This window comes from Phallusia mammillata, chromosome 7, assembly GCF_965637545.1.
Source record: "Phallusia mammillata chromosome 7, kaPhaMamm4.hap1.1, whole genome shotgun sequence".
Lineage (NCBI taxonomy): Eukaryota > Metazoa > Chordata > Ascidiacea > Phlebobranchia > Ascidiidae > Phallusia > Phallusia mammillata.
Window position 1 is genome coordinate 9,838,998 of NC_137258.1, and position 20,626 is coordinate 9,859,623.

General features: G+C 38.0%; 1 protein-coding gene across 1 annotated transcript; it reads left to right on the forward strand.

Moving 5' to 3' along the window:
* The first annotated feature begins 15,312 nt into the window (after nucleotides 1–15,312).
* LOC145238388 (cytochrome P450 7A1-like) lies at nucleotides 15,313–20,348 on the forward strand. The gene is made up of 7 exons (XM_080101531.1): nucleotides 15,313–15,727; nucleotides 16,160–16,300; nucleotides 16,700–17,060; nucleotides 17,423–17,717; nucleotides 18,633–18,899; nucleotides 19,185–19,363; nucleotides 19,579–20,348. The coding sequence occupies exons 1-7, from the start codon at nucleotides 15,648–15,650 to the stop codon at nucleotides 19,996–19,998; spliced, it is 1,743 nt and encodes a 580-aa protein (XP_079957657.1). The 5' UTR covers nucleotides 15,313–15,647; the 3' UTR covers nucleotides 19,999–20,348.
* The last annotated feature ends 278 nt before the right edge of the window (nucleotides 20,349–20,626 follow it).

The window sequence follows — 20,626 nt, forward strand, 5'->3', positions numbered from 1 at the left end:
TTTTGGGTCTGAAGATTGAAGCTCATTAGTGGAAAAAACGCTTTGCTTTTCGTGTTTATTACATTTTCGCCAGCAAAGTTTTAACAACCAAGTGTAGAGTGTATACCCTGTGTTTAACACCGCTACTACGACAATAAACGTCTTTGTATGTTTTTGTGAATTATATGTACAAAGTATATCCATTACAAAAATTAAGCCGAAATCAATTGACTTCTTTGTTTATCAGGTCGTCAAACAGTCTCTTGCATATTGCGTCATCGACGAGCAGCAAATTGAACGTCACTTCACCGCAGAAGATATTTCGGAGTTGTACACATTTAAACCTGATAGGTTGGACAATAAAAGCATCGAGAAACTTCGGCAACAACTTCCTCCTAAAGATCAACTACTGGCGGATCTCCTTGAGGTTTATATTTCTTTGCATTGATTTCCATAGAACTGTGAGATTTTCATGACATGTTTAGTAATATTGGTCGCAAAAGAAAACATTCCCTAAACTTTAATCAACAATATTTTTAGCTTTGCATAGTGTTACATGTCGGTGTTGTTTTGTTTTTACCTGCAATTAGCTTGTCTAGGTATTGAACATGATAGTTTTGCCAGTTTTTCATGATATACACTTCAATAGTTTCTTGGTTAAGATTCCTTCTGAGGCCTCACACAGTCGTCTAGACATAAAATGTAACGAGTTTGTTAAATTAAAATAAATTTTGTGTTTTAAAATCAGCTGTTTAGATAAAACACGACCTTATGTGTGACAGCTATAACTTAAAGAGGACTGTCCTTATATCTGGGCGTGTCTTGCACGGCTGACAGCGCGAATTAAAATTTCATTTACTTTGGATTTGAGAAACCTTCTAGACTTGCGTTGTTTTTGTTTCCTTCTCAATTGCAGGACAAAAACCTACCTACTTTAACAATCCTCTCTTTAAACTTGGGTATAAAAATTAAATTCACAAAACGTGAAAATAAGCGAATTTCCAATTAACTAAACTGTATTATGTTTACAGGTTCATGGATCTGCAAAACCTTATCGTATTAGCTGAAGCCGAGCTAAAAAGCAACACCGAAATGTTGGACAAATGCAAGGTAAGGAAATTTATTGAATGCAAAATAACAGGCCAATTTGTTGTTTTTAATAATCTTACCTTAGCGTAATCTGCCAAGCAGCCAAGATCGTCGGTTCCGGTCGAGGTCCCCTTAGCAGGGATAAGTGAAATCAACCTTAATACCTTTAGGGTTGAAAATTACTCGCTTGCACGAAACCCTCTCTTTAACATTACAAAGAAAAATATAACTTATTGGATTTTTAACAGCCCGCTGTAATGGCCTGTTAAGCAAAAAAAATGTAACATGTATTTCGATTTTGAAATTGATCTACTTTTTTCTAAACTTGCAAAGAAGGAATTCGCTGAGTTTATGATGCAACGGTTTTTAGCCCCTGCCATCACAAAATCTTTTAAAAGTGGATTATTTAGCGAAACAAAAATATGTCAAAAAATTTTCGTCATTTCCTCATTTATCAGAACAATGCATAGCTATATTTCTTTTGCGGCAGTTTCAAACATCTCCTGAGCCCTTTGTTTTTGCGCAATAATTCATTTGACTTTGTGTCGGCTCATTACAAGTTGGCAATCACCCCTGAACCTCCTCTCAACCCCTCAGCCCTCGTTTAACCCACGCGCATGTCCCGACCTGGAGGAAGAAAAAGTGAGTCACCGTCACGGCAATGTAGCGGGGAATAAGACAAATTTCTTCTGTTCCAACGTTGTTTTGCCGTCTGACTGTGGAGCTCCAAGTAAACATTAAACACGCTCTATCGCATCGCTGGTCAGTTTAATATAATCGCTATGCACCCAAAAATGTATTTAAAGTATTTGTTTAAACAACATTTCGTGTTACACAATTCCCTTGAATTTGATAATTGTGGTGTGATTGAAGTCAATACTTTTTCAATGCGGTTTGATGGAGTGGTGAAACACTTTTCCAAGGAGTATGTTTGACCTTGAACTAGATTCATTGACCTTGCATTAGGTTTGCGTGCGGGATGTATAAACAGTTCCAGTTGGAATGAGACGGATAACAGTTGACTTGATCAGTATGTGGCTGGCATCCCAACGCCATCAACCGTTTAGGTGCGGAAAAAAAGGTTTCATGTAATTACATTTCTAATCACTTCCAACACACAAAAAGCATATTGATGATTTCCAAAAAGAGTCCGACGTTAAATTTCTGTTCGATACTGTATGCAAAAGATTTGAAACAGGTTTATCACCACAACTACCTAGTTTGAGCGGATAGTACACCATAAATCTATGCAAAATACACACACACAAAATGTTGCATATTTATTTTGTGTTACGTTTTAAAATTAATTAGTGTTTGTTTTATGTCTTTGTGACCATTCACGTAGCTGCGAAAAACAAAACAGGCGTAGATTTCGTTCAATTCAAATCCTTCAGTTTTCAAAACTTAGTTTGTGAACAACAGGACGTACCAACCCAGGACCAAGTTTGAAATCCCGCATTATTTATGATAAAATAACATGACTTAGTTTTAATTCTAAACCATAGTTTCTTTCTTTGTTACCTTTAACTCTCAAAAAAACAAAAAATCCAATATATTTATGGACAAAAGTCAAATTACTTGTGTTAAAAAATCATTAACAAACGATCACGGGTAAAGCATTATAAGGATGGTTTGTTTGCCCACTCCTTCCAACATGAAGTGTGAATCTTAGTCAGCGGGTAGTGTGCAGCAACTTTCATTGTTTCAACCCCCTCCTCCTTTTCTCAATTCCAAAAATACTCGATTCTCAGGCCGTATTTAGAAGGCCTAGTGGGCCGAGTTGACGGAGCGGAGCAAAATCGATGGCTGGTACGTTATTACGCACACAGCATTGCGTCTGGGTCAAACATTCCATCGGAGCATTACGACCGGAGCTGGAAATTCATGACTCTTGCTCTCGCTCCTGTAACAAGACACGATTGCGTGTTGCAGGTGCTGTTTACCGTCCAGGCTACCATGCCAACGTTGCATTTTACAGACTTCTTGAACTCGCGCCATCATGTGATTGTTCGGAAATGGTTGGAATGCGTCACGCTAATTTTGTTGTGTAACAGAGGGTGTCTGCTGATTTATCCACTAAAAAATATCTTTCTGTCTGATCTTCGCAGGTTAACCAAAAAAATATTTTTTTGAAGTGATGCACAGGTTACAGATTGTAAAGAACCAAGACTATCCATCACATAACACCACTGTTCACAAACGACATTATAACGTGACTCGATCGATTAAGTGGTGGTATTGTATTAATTAAACACAAACTTGTCCTGTAGATTGAAATTCGAAAGCTCAGTCATGACTGCTATCTAATTATCGGGCAATAGGTTAAGTTGTAAAAATCCTGTGTAACCCCAAGGTCAGTGCTTCAAAACACTGAATCAGCATAAAATTTTCATGCTACTACAACTTGATATTGCTGGTGTGTAACCTTCGCACGAATCACGCCAAAGTTTCGCTGTTTCAATATAGGTCTGAGTAATGATGACAGGTGCAAGTCAAGCGCGTAGAGTGCTTGATATAATGTGTCTTTGCCGCTACACTGGAGTTGGCCTATTCACACGCTGTAACGTTGTATGCAAAATCCCTTTTTACTTTGAAGGCCACGTATTACCGTTACTCTACCAACTTAACATTTTCTGGCTTGAAGATGTTCTACTGGTTGCCTAGCTGAAAACAATACCGTATAGAAACGTACGTTGGATGAACATTGGATGAAGTTCAAAAAATCCAATCTAAAAAATACACCACGATTCACATGCTCAAAATCATTGTTTGTTAACGGTGTAGGCATTTGTTTTTTTGTTAATTTTTACCACCATTTACCCCACTAACTCCTAAAATGGGTGACAATGGCTGAATTAAAGGATATTTAGATAGGTTTCCATGATTTGGAAAAATATTTATCACCAAGTTTAAACTCTCTCTATCTCTGGCAATATGTGCTAAGCCACCCTTCTAGTTTACGGCATTTTTCTGTGCCTTAAACATTCTTTTCAGGACAACACAGCTTTGTGAAAGGTTCCCCAAAAAGCTGTTTCAGAATGCCGCCGATTAACAGCTCTTAACTATTCTCCACTTATTTCCCACTAGGACGAAAAATTGCACTTGACCATGTTAAAACTGAAAGCATGCGACCCGATGATGGACTCAGATCGTGTACAAGCGGCTGCAGTTCGTGTCCAGATGCGAAGGCTCTTGCTAAAGGAACAGCTTGAGAAGACAAGACGGTAGGTGGCAGGTTCAAGAATTTACGAATCCGTAGTGTGTATTTTTAAGCTTTATTCATATTTTTGGAATTACAATCAGGTTAGGCCTAAGTTCCACTTGTAGTATTGTCCGATTGCATTATATGAATGCCCAAGAAGGTCAGTATTGTTTTTGGAAACAACCAACAACACACACTGCCTGATTAGTGTGTTGTTGTGTCGAGTTCGTGTTACGGTCTAAACAACTTGAAACCATTTGATCCATCCATTTAATCCCGTTTTGTTTCGAATTTAAGTTTAAACCTGTTCTTGGAGTTCCAACTAGGCCCGGGAGATAAACTTTCACGATATGTGACGGTTGTACCCAACAAACTATACACATCCTATAAAAGGGCGTCAAATTGGGACGAAATTGTGGCAGAATATGAAATTAGGTTTGAATCTGGCTCGATTTTGTATCAATAAATTTAAAAACTTAAAAAGAAATGTCAATTATTTTTGTCATAACTCTTTGGCTCTGCCTTTAATCCTGACATCAATAAGACACACGAATCAATGTTTATGCAATACAATCGCAAATAGAATGCACAATTTCGGGTTAATGATATTTGAAAAAAAGTTATCTTATATTGTACCGGTGAAATATTGTCAAATCTGACTTCACTTGGGTCTCATTTGTTTTTCAAGCTGTTTGCGATTTCAGTTATAACGTAGGATTTGGGGACCCGCAAAAACTTAGATTTGGGAAATGTGGTTAAAAAGGAAGTTCAAAAGTAAACATACCAAAGCGTTCATACCGTTACGACTGACTGCAAAATCTAAATTGCTCTGCAACACGCGACGTTCGACCGCCCGCACAACAAAAAACTCTGTGGTACACATCCGTATGATCTTGTGTAAACAATACCACTTTCAATCAACGGTTTGTAATAGTAGGAACTTTAGCCTCCATCTTGCAACTTGTCTGTACGTTTGAATGCACAGTATATTTAGATAGCGTGCACACCGTTGTACACTTTGTTCGACGAAATTCTACTGAATGAAGCAAAAAGATTCGCAATACTTTACAACATTGTTGGTTGCGTTGTAAAATTAATTATCGCAAAAATATCTATTGTTTTGCGTCTTATATATTGTTACGTCATATGTCTTCTTCTCTTATGAGCAACAACTTAAGATGCTGACCCGCATAGAAACGTTTTGGCCAGAAACTTGAAACGCAACTGCAGGGTACTGTTATGGCTGGATGATTGAAAATTGCCTTCTTTGCCAATGGACTTGGCGTCGATGAAGTGCATTATGATAAATTTCACCTTAACTTAGCAGACAGGTTGCTTACTGTGGTTAAACCGCGTTGAAAATGTTTGTCTACAATAATTGCGTGTTTTCTTCAGCAAGATCTATTACAGCGGTAAAATGACTTTGACCGACCACTAGTTGTGATTCATTCATTTTCACATATTTACTGTAACGCTGAATCCCAGAGATTATCCGAGATATATAACTACCGTGCAATACCTAAATGACTGGAAACGATTTGCCGCGAGACTAAATTTTCGTGCTTTGAAGCTTAACATTTTAAGTCCCCGTTTCCATGATGGACTAAGTTGATGAAACGCATTGCATGAAATAAGATCGGCATAATCGACTGCATCATTTCGCGCTTCAGTAATTTCTCAAACCCAGCCAAATATTTACCTTGGCTTTGACAGTGAGAACTTTAACAAAAATCTAAATACAAAGTGTGAATTGCACAAAGCAAATCCAAGTTAACCTTTTATGACCAACGACGAAACATTTTATTGGCAGATTTAAAAGATAAGGTAAGGTAAACCTTAAATACGGCCTCTAAGCCATTGCCTTGTGGACAAAGACGAAATGAAAACTATTACTTTAAGATGTACGTATTTTTTTAAGCATTGACCATAGTTCAGTTACATAGAAATTTGCCATCTCCTGTTGCATGTTGAAAGAGCTTTTATTTATTTTTTCTGCGTGTATATTAAGGTGTAAGTTTTCAGTCAGTATTTTAATCCTTTGTTTTTTTTGATGGCAGGTTTATTTTGCAAAAGTTGGAGCAGTTACGATTTTGTTCAGCAAGAAAACTACCTCAAAGCTCGTCGAATTATACCCACCCGTAAGTTCAAGTGAAACAGAATCATAGATTTATTGAATGAAAAAAAGGTTTTCATGTTGTAAGCAAGCACGCAAGCACAAACCCACAAATCAAAACCACTGGGAATTTTCGCCCGATGGAAGGCCTCCCTATTTTTAGCTGTTAACAACGATCTGTTTGTATATTTTGTTATGCGACAAACTGTTGTCAGGTCATTGTGTATTTCCCAGATTATTAGTGGCCCAATGTTTTGCCTCAAGGCAGTATTTCACGTTCGCAGATCACATGAATCTGAAAGCATGTGCTGCAGGCGAGGTTACCTTTCATTCATATTGGTCTAATGGCTATTTGGATTGAACTAAGTAATTCTAGACACTGCCGCAAAGTGTCACATATGTCCGTCTCGATTAGTGTTTTCTTCGTGCGGTGCAATATTTTTGTCAGTCTGTTCTAACCACAGCTATGGGTCATGTCACCAACTATGTCTTCTAATTTTGGTATGCACACTTTTAGACTTTTCCGAGTAACTAGCCTATGCCCATTTGTAGGGTTTTCGCAATTCTATTTCCTATGTCCTTCTTTACGTTTTTATCTCATGTTTTAAAAAAAAATTATCTCATGTTTTTTCGGTAGTATGGGTAAAGTTGTCGATTTTCGTTTTGCTTTTTAATTAAAGATAGCAAGAATGCTTCAAGAATGACACGAACCATCGTTTTCGTGACCAAAAATCACGGACAAAGAATAAACCAACGAAGACACGTTGTCCAAGGTTGGTGACAACTTTTTTTTATGATCGCAACTTGAAACGTAAGAAATCAAAAGTCCAACTAACTTATAAAAGATAGGCTAACTACTTTTGATAAATATGCGGGAGATCGACGTTCTGCTTTTATCGCTTTAAAACTGCATGACCCTAAACAAATAAGCACACCATTTTTTCGGGACCTGATCGGCTCACAACGAGCTTGGTGCCTACAGAGACCAAAACATTTGATGTCTAATGTGTACCGTAAAACTAACATCGCTATTGAAAGCTTAGTAGGCCACAGCAGTTTTCAATCTGGGGTCCGCGGTCCCTTAGGCGTCCACCACGGGATTTCAGAGGGACCGCGAGGAGCTTTCCTTCAATTTAATATTAGATCTCGCTAGTGTAGGCTATAAGCAAAAATTAGACAGACAAATGAGTATTTGCGACAAGAAGTGGTCCATTGAATCATTTTCAAATAACAAACAGAGGCGATTGTTCGCGCAATATATTTATATTGTCTAAGTCTTGGTCGACGTAATAAATTGCCCTTGAAACACTCCCACGCAAAGTGATCTTACCAACAGGGGCGGCTCGTGCTAGGGTGCTGCGGAGTGCAGCACCCCCTAGATATTTTTACCTAATATTTCTACCTCAACAATACAGATAACATTCATGATACTTATTTTTTTATTCCTAAGTATAATTTTTATAAGTATAATTTCCGCCTTGATCGGCATTTTTTTCATTTAAAAAAAAAAATTATGGCATTAATATGTTATCTATGGTGGAACTGCAGCTCCAGTTTCATGACGAATCGTGACGTTTCATGACGTTTTGCACTTGTGCGCATGCGCACTTGGAAAAGCTACATGCCTGGCGAAATAGGCGACTGGGTGCTGCGGCTCGCGCAGCTCCACCAATCACGCAGCGTGTGAACCGGCCGCTGTAGTTGTGTTGTCTGTTCCGGGTCTATATTGTGCTCCAAAACCAAACCCGTTTGCTATATTCTAAGTTCGACAGTGAGTACAGTTAAACAATTTTTTTGCCATGTTTTAATTTATTTGTTTAAAGGTTAGTCGTGAATTTTTAAGATGACTGTAAGTGGGGTTCAGTGTTTGCAGTTATCATTGGATTAGAAAGTGTATCTACCACCTTGAAAAAGAAAAAAAGTCATCTAACACTTTGAAAAGTCACGATTAACCTTTATAATAAAAACCTGAATTAAAAGTTAAGAAAACTGGGATGAAACATCTTCTATTCCAAATATGTCAAGCAGGAATAAGCAACCACAAGAACTACTCACACTGTAAAGTTAAATGCCTCACTGAAATTTAGGCAATATTACATGCAGAACAAACAAAATTTTGCACAAGCGACACGAATTTTGAAATATCTTAGTGATGACAACACAAGCAACAGGAATTTTGAAATACCTTAGTGATGACAATTTCAAGTTTTGGTTTCTTAACACACCATGTGGACAGTATTTGCAACCAAGTGCAATCTTGTGTATTGATATAATGGACATGTTATGTTTCTTTAAACAGTAGCTGCTAAATTGCTTCACAGGAATTTTTTCTTAAGAATGAACATTCTACAGGGGAGATAGTAGTGACCACCAAACATATCCTGTTGTTAGAAAAGTTACTGAAACTTTTAAAGGAAAAGCCAGTTAGCCAGCAATTTCCATGTGTCTCTCAAAGGCAAAACGGTTCTTGAAAAGGATGTCAACACCGAAAAGGAAGCAAACTTTTCTAAGGAACACCATTATTTCCAAAAAGACTTGCACTTGCAGTGATAGCACTAAATAGAAAAAAAAAACAGTTTCTTGGTTGTCATTTGGAAATCAAGGAAGAAGCTATCAATTATTTTGCTTAAACTATAGCTTTATGATTCATTTTGGTTGTAAAATAGAAGCACAAGGTTTAATGATATGTTTTAAATTTAAGTGAGAGTGTTGTAATTTTCAAAGCTTGCAGAGTTTTGTACTTCAAAAAAGGAATTATGAGCTATTTGCCACCAAATAAAGCAGCAAGTTTAGCAGTTAAGAAACTTACAAACAATTAACAGTTGTACACAAAAATGTTGAATAAACAAGTTCTGACACAAATGTAATGTGGTTGTTTAATTTGTTAATTATGATACAAATAAAAAGCTTTATGGCTATTTTTTTGTGGCAATTATAATCTGTGACGTGTAATGGAATAAAATGCTGAATGTGGCTATAAGGTAATTAAATGATACATGACCATATTAATGACTGAATAGCAAGAGTGTTAGTTAGTAGTCATTGTTATAACCAGTTTTACATAAATGTTGTCCAATTGAAATACTTCGGCCTTTTTCGACTCATTTATTAATAATTTTTTTCTACATACTGTTGTTGTGTTTTACCGTATTTACAACCGCTTTGTTTCGAGTCTGTGTCACGTGTGTTTTTGTGCCACATTTTTACTGCATGTTATTGAGTTTGGCCTGTCGCTGTGCAAGTAAACAAAATTCCCCAATGATACCGTCTGCTGTTTACACCCGTGTACATTATTGCGTAACAACCATTACGTCACAATGGAGTTGCTAATTATGGGTCCCCTTCCCTGAAGGGGACGCATCTTGATTTCACTGTTGTTGTTTTTTCTTTTTTTTTCTGTTTTTTTTTCTTTTTTTTTTTCTTTTTTTTTTCTTTTTTCTCCGGTGAAGTTTGTCCATGCACTTTTGGCATGAAATCTTTGGTGAATTTGGATGAAACTTTCACAGATCGTAGATATGGTTGTGCAGATGTGCCATCTGCTTTGTTTGACTTGATAACCGCAGTATTTACCCCGCTAGACCCCAAAGTGTGAAACGTTTTTGTATGTTGCTGCGCACCAAAAACGAAAGATTTTTGTGGTGGAATGGTATAATAAAAGCAACAGAACATATGCTACTTGTGTTTGTGCATTACTTGGTGGGTGTTTTTGCACATGCTAGTTAGAGGGGTGGTAACAGCCTTATGACGTCAGAAGCGTTGACGAATGTTGCTCATAGCACCTCTAGTGGTCAGAATTTTAAACATTGTCTGAATTGGATAAAAATTTACATGACTGTTGATTGGGTCATTGTGATTTCATATTTCATACTTTTGGGTGTTGAATCCTATCAGTTACCCCACTAACCCCTAAAATGGGTCAGTTTTTTAAACAGTGTCGGAATTAGATGAAATTTGGACAGCTTGTAGAGTGTGCCATTTGCAGGTGAAGAATGTTGTGTTATACCCTGTTGCCCCAATATTGACCTTACTAGACCCCAAAAGGGTTCAATTTTTTAAACAATGACTAACTTAAGTGAAGTTTGGCCACCTTATGGAGTGTACCATTTATAGGTGTTGGTTGTTGTGTTCAACCCTATAGCTCTATCATTTACTCCACTAGCCCCCTACCATCTTGTTTAATACGTCATTAATAGGAGCTGATTATTGTGTTTTAGCCTATTTTCTCACTATTTTACACTTTTTTTCAGACCATAAATAGAAAAACCTTCAAAAATGTGTTAATGGAATGAGTTCAAATAGTTTGTACTCCTTACAGCATATTTATTTATGTGTTTGACCTTACAATACCAAACTTTCTCATTGTTATCTCTTGAAATGCATTATTTACAACTTTGCATGTGTGGGGGACCCATGAGTTTCTGCTTGCAGAAACAACCAAGGTTATAAAAGACAGTAGATAATATGGGACCCATTATAAAATAAGTGTAGGAAATATATTAATGTTTCAAAATAGGTTATAGTGTATATGCAAGGGAAATATGTGCTAAGCCACCCTTCTAGTTTAGATTTGTATTACAGACGAATCCGGTTAATCGCATCATCGATTTGCCAAGGGTATTTGATGCCATTAACCGGATTATGCGATAATCCGGTTGCTATGTTAACAGTACACGCGGTTAACAAAAGTGCTCATTTTCACTTCCCCAGCTGAAACAAAGTTGCAGTGACGCTCAACTATGGCAACGGAGCAGTATTTTCTCTCTTTTGTTACCGAGAATTGAAAAAAATGCTGCTCTCACCGCAATACATGACGTCATGCTCCCTAATTGTCGTGGCTATGGTGCAATCGCCTAAGAGTGTTAAAGAAACAGTAGAAACGCACACACACTCTCTTAATTGGCGCACACGCCACAGTTCGCTTGATTTGTGCTTTCTCTTGCAGTCAGGTTTATTTGAAAAGACATGTTACATCGCATCGCAGCTAAGCGGCCCAACATTTAAATTTGGGAACTTCCCTATGAAGATGGTTTATGACGTTTTAGTCGTGTTTTGGGTAGTTCTCTATATAAATGTGCCAGGCCTCTCGCCTAATATACACGTAAAATGGCCTGTTGTTTCTAACCTATTTCGTTTTCTAGTTCAAACCAACGCGTTAAGCGGCAAAGTGCTAGTTGCATATTTGTAAGCAGCCCAAAACTGCAAGTACACGACCGAAACATAGTCAAACTTACAACTTTGGCACATTCTACAGCGCAAGGGCACTAAGGCGAGCTGCATCAGTTTCTATTATAACCCGTTATCCAATTGACAAAAAGAATATTTGATTTTAGCAAAACTTTAACGACTCAGATTGTGGAGCTACTTTCTAGCTTACTCAGCAAAACTGCAGCTGCAAGATTAGCGTGACTGTCACGTGATCAACGTGTGATCGTTGCTTCAAAAATTTAAAGCAGCAACAAATACTACAGGAATAAATGCCTTTCTTAATCGGTGTTTTACCTGATAAGTTGCGTAAGGTCACGAACAGAAGACAAAATATGGCAATCATTGGCACGTTACCAACTGATTACTTGCGGTCTAACATTTTTTACAACCATTACGTGTTTGGCGGGTCATAAACAATATAACAGAAAACATTTTTAAACATTTGTTTTACATTTAATCTTGTTTAAATTTCAATACAGTTTAACACTTCGAATTTGGTGCAGTTCGCACTTAGTAAGAAATTACAATCAGCGTCTTTGCCGGAACACCAGTTTCGTAATTTTAACACGTTGAACTCTTTATTTAAACGCTTGATTTAAACTATTGGCGATTAGATAAGCCCATAAAAAAAGGATCAATGTGCACGGCTGTGAGATAACGACTCCTTGTTATCGCACAGCGTTACAGGGAACGCCGATTTAATCTTCTAATAACTTTTCCAAAATATTTTATGGTCGAGACGTGTCATTTTCAACGTTAAACGCGTTATTTGGTGTGGAATGTAAACATGCATCTACGTCTTTTTCGCGTACATTACCTCCGGAAGATTTTACTATCATATCTTCGTTTTTTATTACAAATACTCGGGCTGTTCGACTTTCACTTAGAGATCATCAATCCGGTTAATCGCATATTTCGTGGAAAATCGATGCGAATATCCGGTTTTTGCGATAAACCGGTATGCGATTAACCGGACGATTTTCTTAACAAACGATGGGCGACGGTTTGGGATTTTTAATTGTGATGCAATTAAACGGATTATGCGATTAACCGGTATGCGATTAACCGGATTCGTCTGTACTTGTTTTTCTACACAAAACAATGACTAGAAAACTAGAAATGTGGCTTTTCTGTATATGCCAACTTATATTTGTCCAATAAAGGCTAAAAAATGGAGCAGCACCCCCAGAAATTTAAGGCACGAGCCGCCACTGCTTACCAAACTAAATTAATTCTGCATGTTGTTGTGAGAATACTTTCGAACGAAATAATTTAACTTTTAGTTGGTAACTCGACAGTTATAGTTTAAGGTAGTTTTAGTTTCATAAATATATTTAGCTCTGACCTCGAGTGTTCAAAAAAATTGCGAAGCCTCTGGCTTAGTACAATGATCAGCGGCACATGTCACAATACTGCCAAGTAAAGTAACCATGTAGAATACAAAACCTATTCTTATCCCAAGTCCCAGCTAGCTATCTAACTGGCCATTGTGTGGGTTAGTTGCATCGCCAAATGCTGTCTGACACACTGGTGAGTGCAACAATGAATATGGCAGTCTTATAACAATGCCGTGCCTCACAGTACAAATAGTAGAGGACAGTTTAGGATAGATAGTATAGAACAGATTTTAGCCTTAGCAGCTCCCACACAAATTTACTTTACTTGAGATCTCATTCTAAAAGAATAATAGAAAATAGAGAGTTTAGTTAAGCTACCAACACAGATTAATACACGACTAACATGGTCAGTTACCAGACATATTTAAATTATCTAAACATTAAATAGTGCACGCTAATACACTCTACTTACCTTACACACAACTACTTCCCAAGAATAAAACTTGTACATCACTATCAAACAGTCCCACTCCCATGCACTGCAAAACCGACAAAAATGCTTACGCCGCAACTGTAGACAGCCTCGTGTAAAACGTTTGGTAAACTACACAAGACACGACAATCACCACGCCACAACTAACCGAAATCGATATTCATACCCTTCAATGAATCTTGACCACAACAGACCACACGGTATGTACAATACCTATTCGTAAAAAAAAAATGTAGTCTATCTACAAAATTTAGATTCCAATGATGTATTTATAAAAAATAACTAAATGCAACTAAATGGTTTACACTTTACAGCACCTTGGGCGCAACTGTTTGTCCCATTAAACATACGAACTACAGTAAAAATACTTACATTCAAACGTAAGGACAGGGGCACACTAGTTGCAGGCTGTTGCAAGTGGAGGTGTTTGTTTTAAGAAATTGCTTCAAACACATCGTGAGCTTGGCATTGTAAACCATTAGAAGTTTATCCGCATACCTAAAAACAATCAAGTTTATGGTTGTAATTTAATTATTGGTCCAAACCTACGTTATATTAAAATCATAACTTCCACCTTCATTAGCCAATGCGCACACCTGCTCTTAAGTCTGCCAGAACCTGAAGCAACATATTTGGATCAAAGTCTTTAAAAAGACTCAGTAAAATATGCGTATATTTTCACAAATCTACGATAAATTCGCAATGCAGCAAATGACATTCACACCACTCAGCTGAAAAACTTCCGGTTCTAACCTTTTGGACTTTGTATGTTTTGCGTTCCATCAGTCGAACCTTGACACTGTCAGAAGGTTAAATGGAGGTTGCTCGTGCTGCAGGAAAAATACCTAGAAAAGCAAACCGAGAAAACTGGGATCAGCCTGTATATCTCAATGGAAATATCTTATCTCATGATTCAAGTGTGCTCAAAGTTGCCGTTGTTGACAGGCGATGACGTTGTTGAAATGTTTTGCAGCACTTTCATAGCAAAAATACGCTATTTTGGGACGAGTCCTTGCAAAAACTCTTCGAATTTTTCTCTTATTAGTCACAAATAAATGCAATGAATCAGCAAAATTCGCCTTATTTTTTTAGTGATCTTCACTCGAGCAAATCACGTAATAATCTGAATAAAATACATATTTGAGTTGTAAATACCGCTATGAAGCGATGTAATTTTGAAAATGACCAGGTGGTGGCGGATTAGAAAAGCATCACATCGCGAAATAATTTTTAAAGCGCTTATCATCGTCTAGCTGCGGTAAACTTTATGCAGCGAATCACGCAAAGGTCAAACGAATATTACCAGTACCGCAAATCACTGGATTAACGGCGAAACCATCGCAATTCGAGCAAACCTTGTTTCTCGGGGCATATTGACAAAGATTCCAATGATCCTGTCCAGTTTAATTGAACACTGACGGTCAGGCAATGTTTAGAGAAAGGCGGTGGTTTCAATTGGTTTTGTTAAACACTGTAAATGGCCTAACCGGCCCGCACTAAGATAAGACCACTCACAAGAAAGCGCCTTTAACAACGGCCGTACATTTCGCACAGAAATGAAAAAAGTTAATTTCATGAGTCAAATTGTGTTAACTTACTGTGCTATTTTTGCTGACTAATCAAAATACCGCATATTCGATCGTTCGTCAGGTGCAACCTTTTACGTAAGATGAACCTCGATCGTTCTATTTCCTGCTCACTTGAAAAAAGTAAACTTCTTTCCCATTGAGCTTTGCCCTGTGCGCCAAAACGCACCGTCTGTGCCTTTTTTGCGTAAGTTTTTCGAAAAAAGCATGTTTCTCCTGAAGCTAGTGTATATATTGACGCTGTTTGGTTGTAATGAGGCATTGCGTTTCGCAGACGCGGCAGGGCAAGCGCTCAGCGATTCTTTTCTTGAACAATGTTCAATTCAGCAATTAGAAGGTTCTAAAATTTTGTCGAGGCAATCGAGCTGCGTTTCGCGTAAGTTCCAGCACTTGTGAGCCTTCCTAAAGTACGGCTACATTATGAGGCCATTGCCGTAGCACAAACACATCGATCGACGCGGGGTAATAAAACAATATCCGGCAGACGATTAAAAATGTGTAAGTCTTGGCGGCACCGAAACCGGTTTGCGTTTTTTTTTCTAATGTGCCTGGGCTATTTGTCGCTAACCCGAACCATATTTTGTCAGCGCATTGTGTATAGGTCTCTGTGTTTGCAAGCTGTTTTTACAACTGCAACATCGATATGCTGGAATATGCTTTGACCGTCCTCCTTTTGTTGATCAACTTTGTGGTGTTAAATTGTCTGCTGCGACAAAGACGAAGGTGGGTTACACGTTTTTCCTGTATTTTTTTGTTACAAATATCTATCGTTTAAGGTAGAATATAGTTAAAGACCTTTGAAGACATATGATTCGTATGCGACACTATAAAACGATGCCAAATACGTAAAATTATCTCGATGATTAATTTAATCAAATTTTGATATATTACTAATAGTTTTGCCTCCTATGAGCCATAAATAAACGTCAATGATAAGTTGGCATATGTCAAGTAATCTATTACACGCAATGTGGTAAAAATGTTTCATATTATGCGCAGTCCAATTTTTTTATCTATATTCACGCGTCGTTGAAATTCCGATAAACGTCGTTTAGGGATTCCAACAATTGCTTACAGTTCATCGCCAAAACATGATTAACGTGAAACGTAACAATGCGACCAAACAATGGATTGACTGGACTAATTTTGCCGCAGAAAACGCATGGAACCTCCGCTCATCCATCACTATCTTCCTTTTATCGGTTCGGCCTTGGATTTTGGCAAAGATCCGCTAAACTACCTGATGAACCTCAAGGAGAAGTACGGGGATGTGTACACTATAGAGCTGGCAGGCTGGTGAGAATTTTAAACCATTTTTTCCCTAATTAGCTATGAGAAGTTACCCCGGCAATGGAATGTTGTTTGGCTAACACGGTGGTCTCTGAAACATCGCTACAGGGATTGGAGTTTTTTTGGTTGTCGGGGCGAATTTACTTGGGATAAAAATATTTTACTCCATCAAATCTTATTCGATCCCTGTTGATTTAAGCGCTTGATGCCGTCTTTTGGGGGTAAAAACCGGGATCGCTTTTTCTACGAGCTTGGTGCAAATCAATTTGCAAATGCTTTTGCATGTTCATTGTTGGCAATTAAAAGGTTTAACTGCTATAGTTTAAGTTACATTAACGATTAGACATTTTTATTCTAAAATAAGTATTCTGTTTTTGTTGTAATTTGACACTTGGATTTTCGCAGGAACGCCCACGTTTTTGCGAACCCTTTAGATGTAAGGAACCTAGAGCGCACCAAGGCTCTTGATCACAAAGACATCATCGGCGATTTTGTCACATGCATGGTCGGGAAGAACCATTACATTCACAACAATCCTGATAACACAGGACCAAGTTTTTTGGAACGTCTAATGGGACGGGCCCACTCTGTCGAGCAAATCGAACCAACACCTGCAAAAATCTCCAAAAGCATTGAACATGCGCTTGATAGCAATCTTCGCGGATCAATGCAACTGTCAGACCTGTGTCATATTGCGAGAGACTCAGTCGTCATTGCTCTACGCAAACTCCTCCAGGACGTGGGAGTTCACAAAGGGACTCGTAAGGTAAGTTTCCAATTCTGCTCAAGCGTGTCCGTTCTTACATAAGTCACTTGTATAGCTTGTTTAAGACTTTACGATATGTATGCAGTTTCTGGACAAAACACGCAAGTAAAAAACATGATTGAAAAGATCCTGTACAAGATCAACACAAATCTAGCTTCACACATAGGTATTGACCCTGGGTCTTATAAAGAAGTTAATAAACAGTATAGATAACTGAGAATCATGGGCACGATTGTAAAGGTATCGTCAGTGGTAACTTGTAAATGCTAAGTTTGGTTAGTTTGTATCCACGTTTCAATTTTCATCCACGTTTTTTCTTTCACCTTTTTTGGTATCAAATCCTCATTGGCTTTTTCTTGTAGGTTCATCTCTACGACATGTGCAAGCGCATAATATTCGACATCACCTTCAACCTGTTTTTCGGTTCGCTTTCCGACCCCGTGAAGCGCGCTGAAGAAACCGCACGATTTTACGACGTTTTTAAGATTTACTTCGCCGGTTCTCCGCTTATGGTTGACCGCATCCCGGTCCACCTTCTCCCGGCGACGAAGCGCGCTCTGGCCAAGATTCTGGAAATGATCGGAGAAATTAATTGGTCTGAACGGAACAACGTTTCGCAATTGATCACTGATATTGTGGACAGCAACCCTCGTATTGGTAAGAGTCAAAATCCTTGGTAAATTTCCATTTACCTGTCTTTATCGGTTAAGGCCCTAGTTGTGGGATATAATTCGATTTCCTGATGGAGCACTTATTTGCGCAACATAAATCGTTTTCTCTGGCGTGAAATGCAAACAGTGCTTCATGCTACGTTTGCAAATTCCGGCGAATTTAAGCGCAACTTTATGACCCGGACAGTTTTTTTGCTTTTAAACTGCCAATGTGCTGGCCTATATCAAAACTATAATTCAGTGACACAAGTTATCGCCAGAGACTCGGTCTTTCACTGAGATACATCTATAATCGAGCTGATGGAGTAACGAAGATCTTGTGGACAGATTGTGCAAAGGTCGTCTGCGGCTTAAAAATGTTATCGTCTACCTCGGGGCATACGCTGCATGTCGCTGATATTTTATGACATATTTTGAACGTTTCTGTTGTGGTTCATAAGAAATGATGTGATCCGACCGAATTACGAGAACGCTACTTGTCAGAAACATTACTCTTGTTAATCGGCCAAACCCCTTCAAAAGGGTTTGCAAAGCACTACTGTACATTGTACATTATTGCAATTGCAGGTTTGCAATGAATTACAGAGTTTCTGATTGACAGTGAACGCTGGGTTAAAAACTGAATTTGCGTGGAGTTTTTGCTCCGTCCAACGGCAATTTTTTAGCCTTTTTGTTTCGACACAAACTAGAAAACCAAAACTTAGAACTCTACATGTTATTCGACCTTCGAAGATTTGGCAAGTTAAAAAACAACACTTGAAACGTTTTCAAGGGTGTTGATAATTGAAAAATAATAAAAATATTTATACAGGTTTTTTAAGTCCATATTAATGATTTTTTTGTGTGATAGGTATTGTTTTTGGATCGTTTGGCTAAAGGAAAAAAACGTTGTTTATTTCAGATTTCAAAGACGCCAGAGCGCGACATCTCATGATCATTCTGTGGTCGGCGCAAGCAAACACGGCTCCGGCGCTGTTCTGGACCCTTGCACATCTGTTGAAGAACCCCGACGCCAAACGAGCTGTGCTAAAGGAATTTGAAGAGTTCAATGGTAGGTACCGACTGCGGGGTCGATCCAGCGCAGAGCCGACAGCAGATGCTTCATGGCCACAAATGAACAACATACTATCGCTGAAAAAGAAAGACATCGACAAGCTTGTGGTACTGGGTGAGTTTCCGTTGCGTAAATAAATAGATCAACGTATACAAACCTTAAATTTGTCATTAAATTGCTCAAATAAAGTATATCGTTCTTGTTTAAATTTGTAGCGTTTTCTTTTTTTCCCTAAAATTTTGGTCGAACGATTAGATAATGAAGCATAAATATTTGTCGATATGCGTCAAGCTTGCGTGAAACACGGGGCTGTGGGAGGGACAGGGGTGAAGAGTGAATCAGCACGCTGCACTGACTTCAGTTTACTTTCGTAAATCCCATTTCCGCTTGTTTTGCCAGACGGATGCTTGAAGGAGACCATGAGATTGACTGGATCGAGCATGAGTGTACGAAAAGCAATGAAAGACACAGTCATAAACACAAGCTCTGGTCGGCAGTACGCGATACGAAAGGGCGATTATACGATCTTCTTTGCACCGGTTACGCATATGGATCACGAGATTTTTGAAAGTCCGAAGGTAAAAAATGTGACAATTACAAAACATGCTTGCAAACAACCTTTTTTAATTCCACAAATACCTTCGTTGTTTCCAAAGAGATTCTGTCCTTTTTCCGTGAAGCCTAACGGGGTGACATTTTTAGATTTGTTCGAAAACGTCTATATTATTATTTTTTCTTTTTGAATACACACATTTGAATATTGAAATAAACAACTTTGCCATCTGTTTTTTAGGAATACGACTATGATCGCTTTCTCATTGGCGAGCACGAGGGTGTGTTGAGTAGCTGTGTTCCAAGCAGTTCCTGCGACAGCGACTCGCAAAATTCTGAACCAACTCAGCTTCTTGGGACTCTGCGAAGCCGCTCGAGGTTCTACAAGGCTGGCCAGCGCATAGCTGCATCCCGTTCTGTCATGACCTTCGGGTTTGGAAGCACACGATGCCCAGGACGACACATAGCAATGATTGAAATCAAGCTGGTAACATTGGCCCTTTTAAAGCATTTTGATGTAAAGATTTGCGAGCCCGATAAACCTTTGCCTGATTTTGACCTAACCCATTTGGGGTTTGGTGTAATGCCCCCTAGCCAAGACGTGCGTGTGAGAATTGCATTACCTGATGATCATAACAATAACATGAGGCAAGCGTTTTAATCTTCAAATCTTTTTTTAACTTGTTGTTTGCCTTCCTGTCATGCAGTTTCAAAGAGTTTTGATAATGTTGTGCTGTTTGCGTACCAGTATTTTTTCATTGTACGCTGTCCACTTGGGTAAAATTCAAAATGTATCTTTTTGCGTGCAAGCGTTTAAGGCCCCTAATGCACCAATCTACTTGTTCATTTTTCATCTGACTTGATGTGCAATACATTTTTTTCTGTTCTTTCTACTTTTGTATTTAGGTATCGTATTTGATTTTCAATTACTTTTGTATATTTAATGCATATTTATCCATGTTACCTTTTTTTCTTTTTTCTGCTCCGTGTGGTCATATAGTTTTTCATGAATAAAGCATATATATTGCAAACATATTCAATGATTGTTTTGTTTACCAAGTTAGAAAATAGGTAAAGATAATTACCATATTGCTTCAGCATTATGAAAACATAAAGAATAACAAAACTTTACCTGTTTAACCTGCTAATTGTTGCCTTTTTTGAGTTTTTAGGTTTTTAGGTGATTAAAAATTTAGGTAATTAAAAGAAAATCTTTTTTTCTGGCTTTAATTTGTTTTATTAGACACTTAGAATAGTTCACAATCTTTAACAACGCCTCGCTATTGATA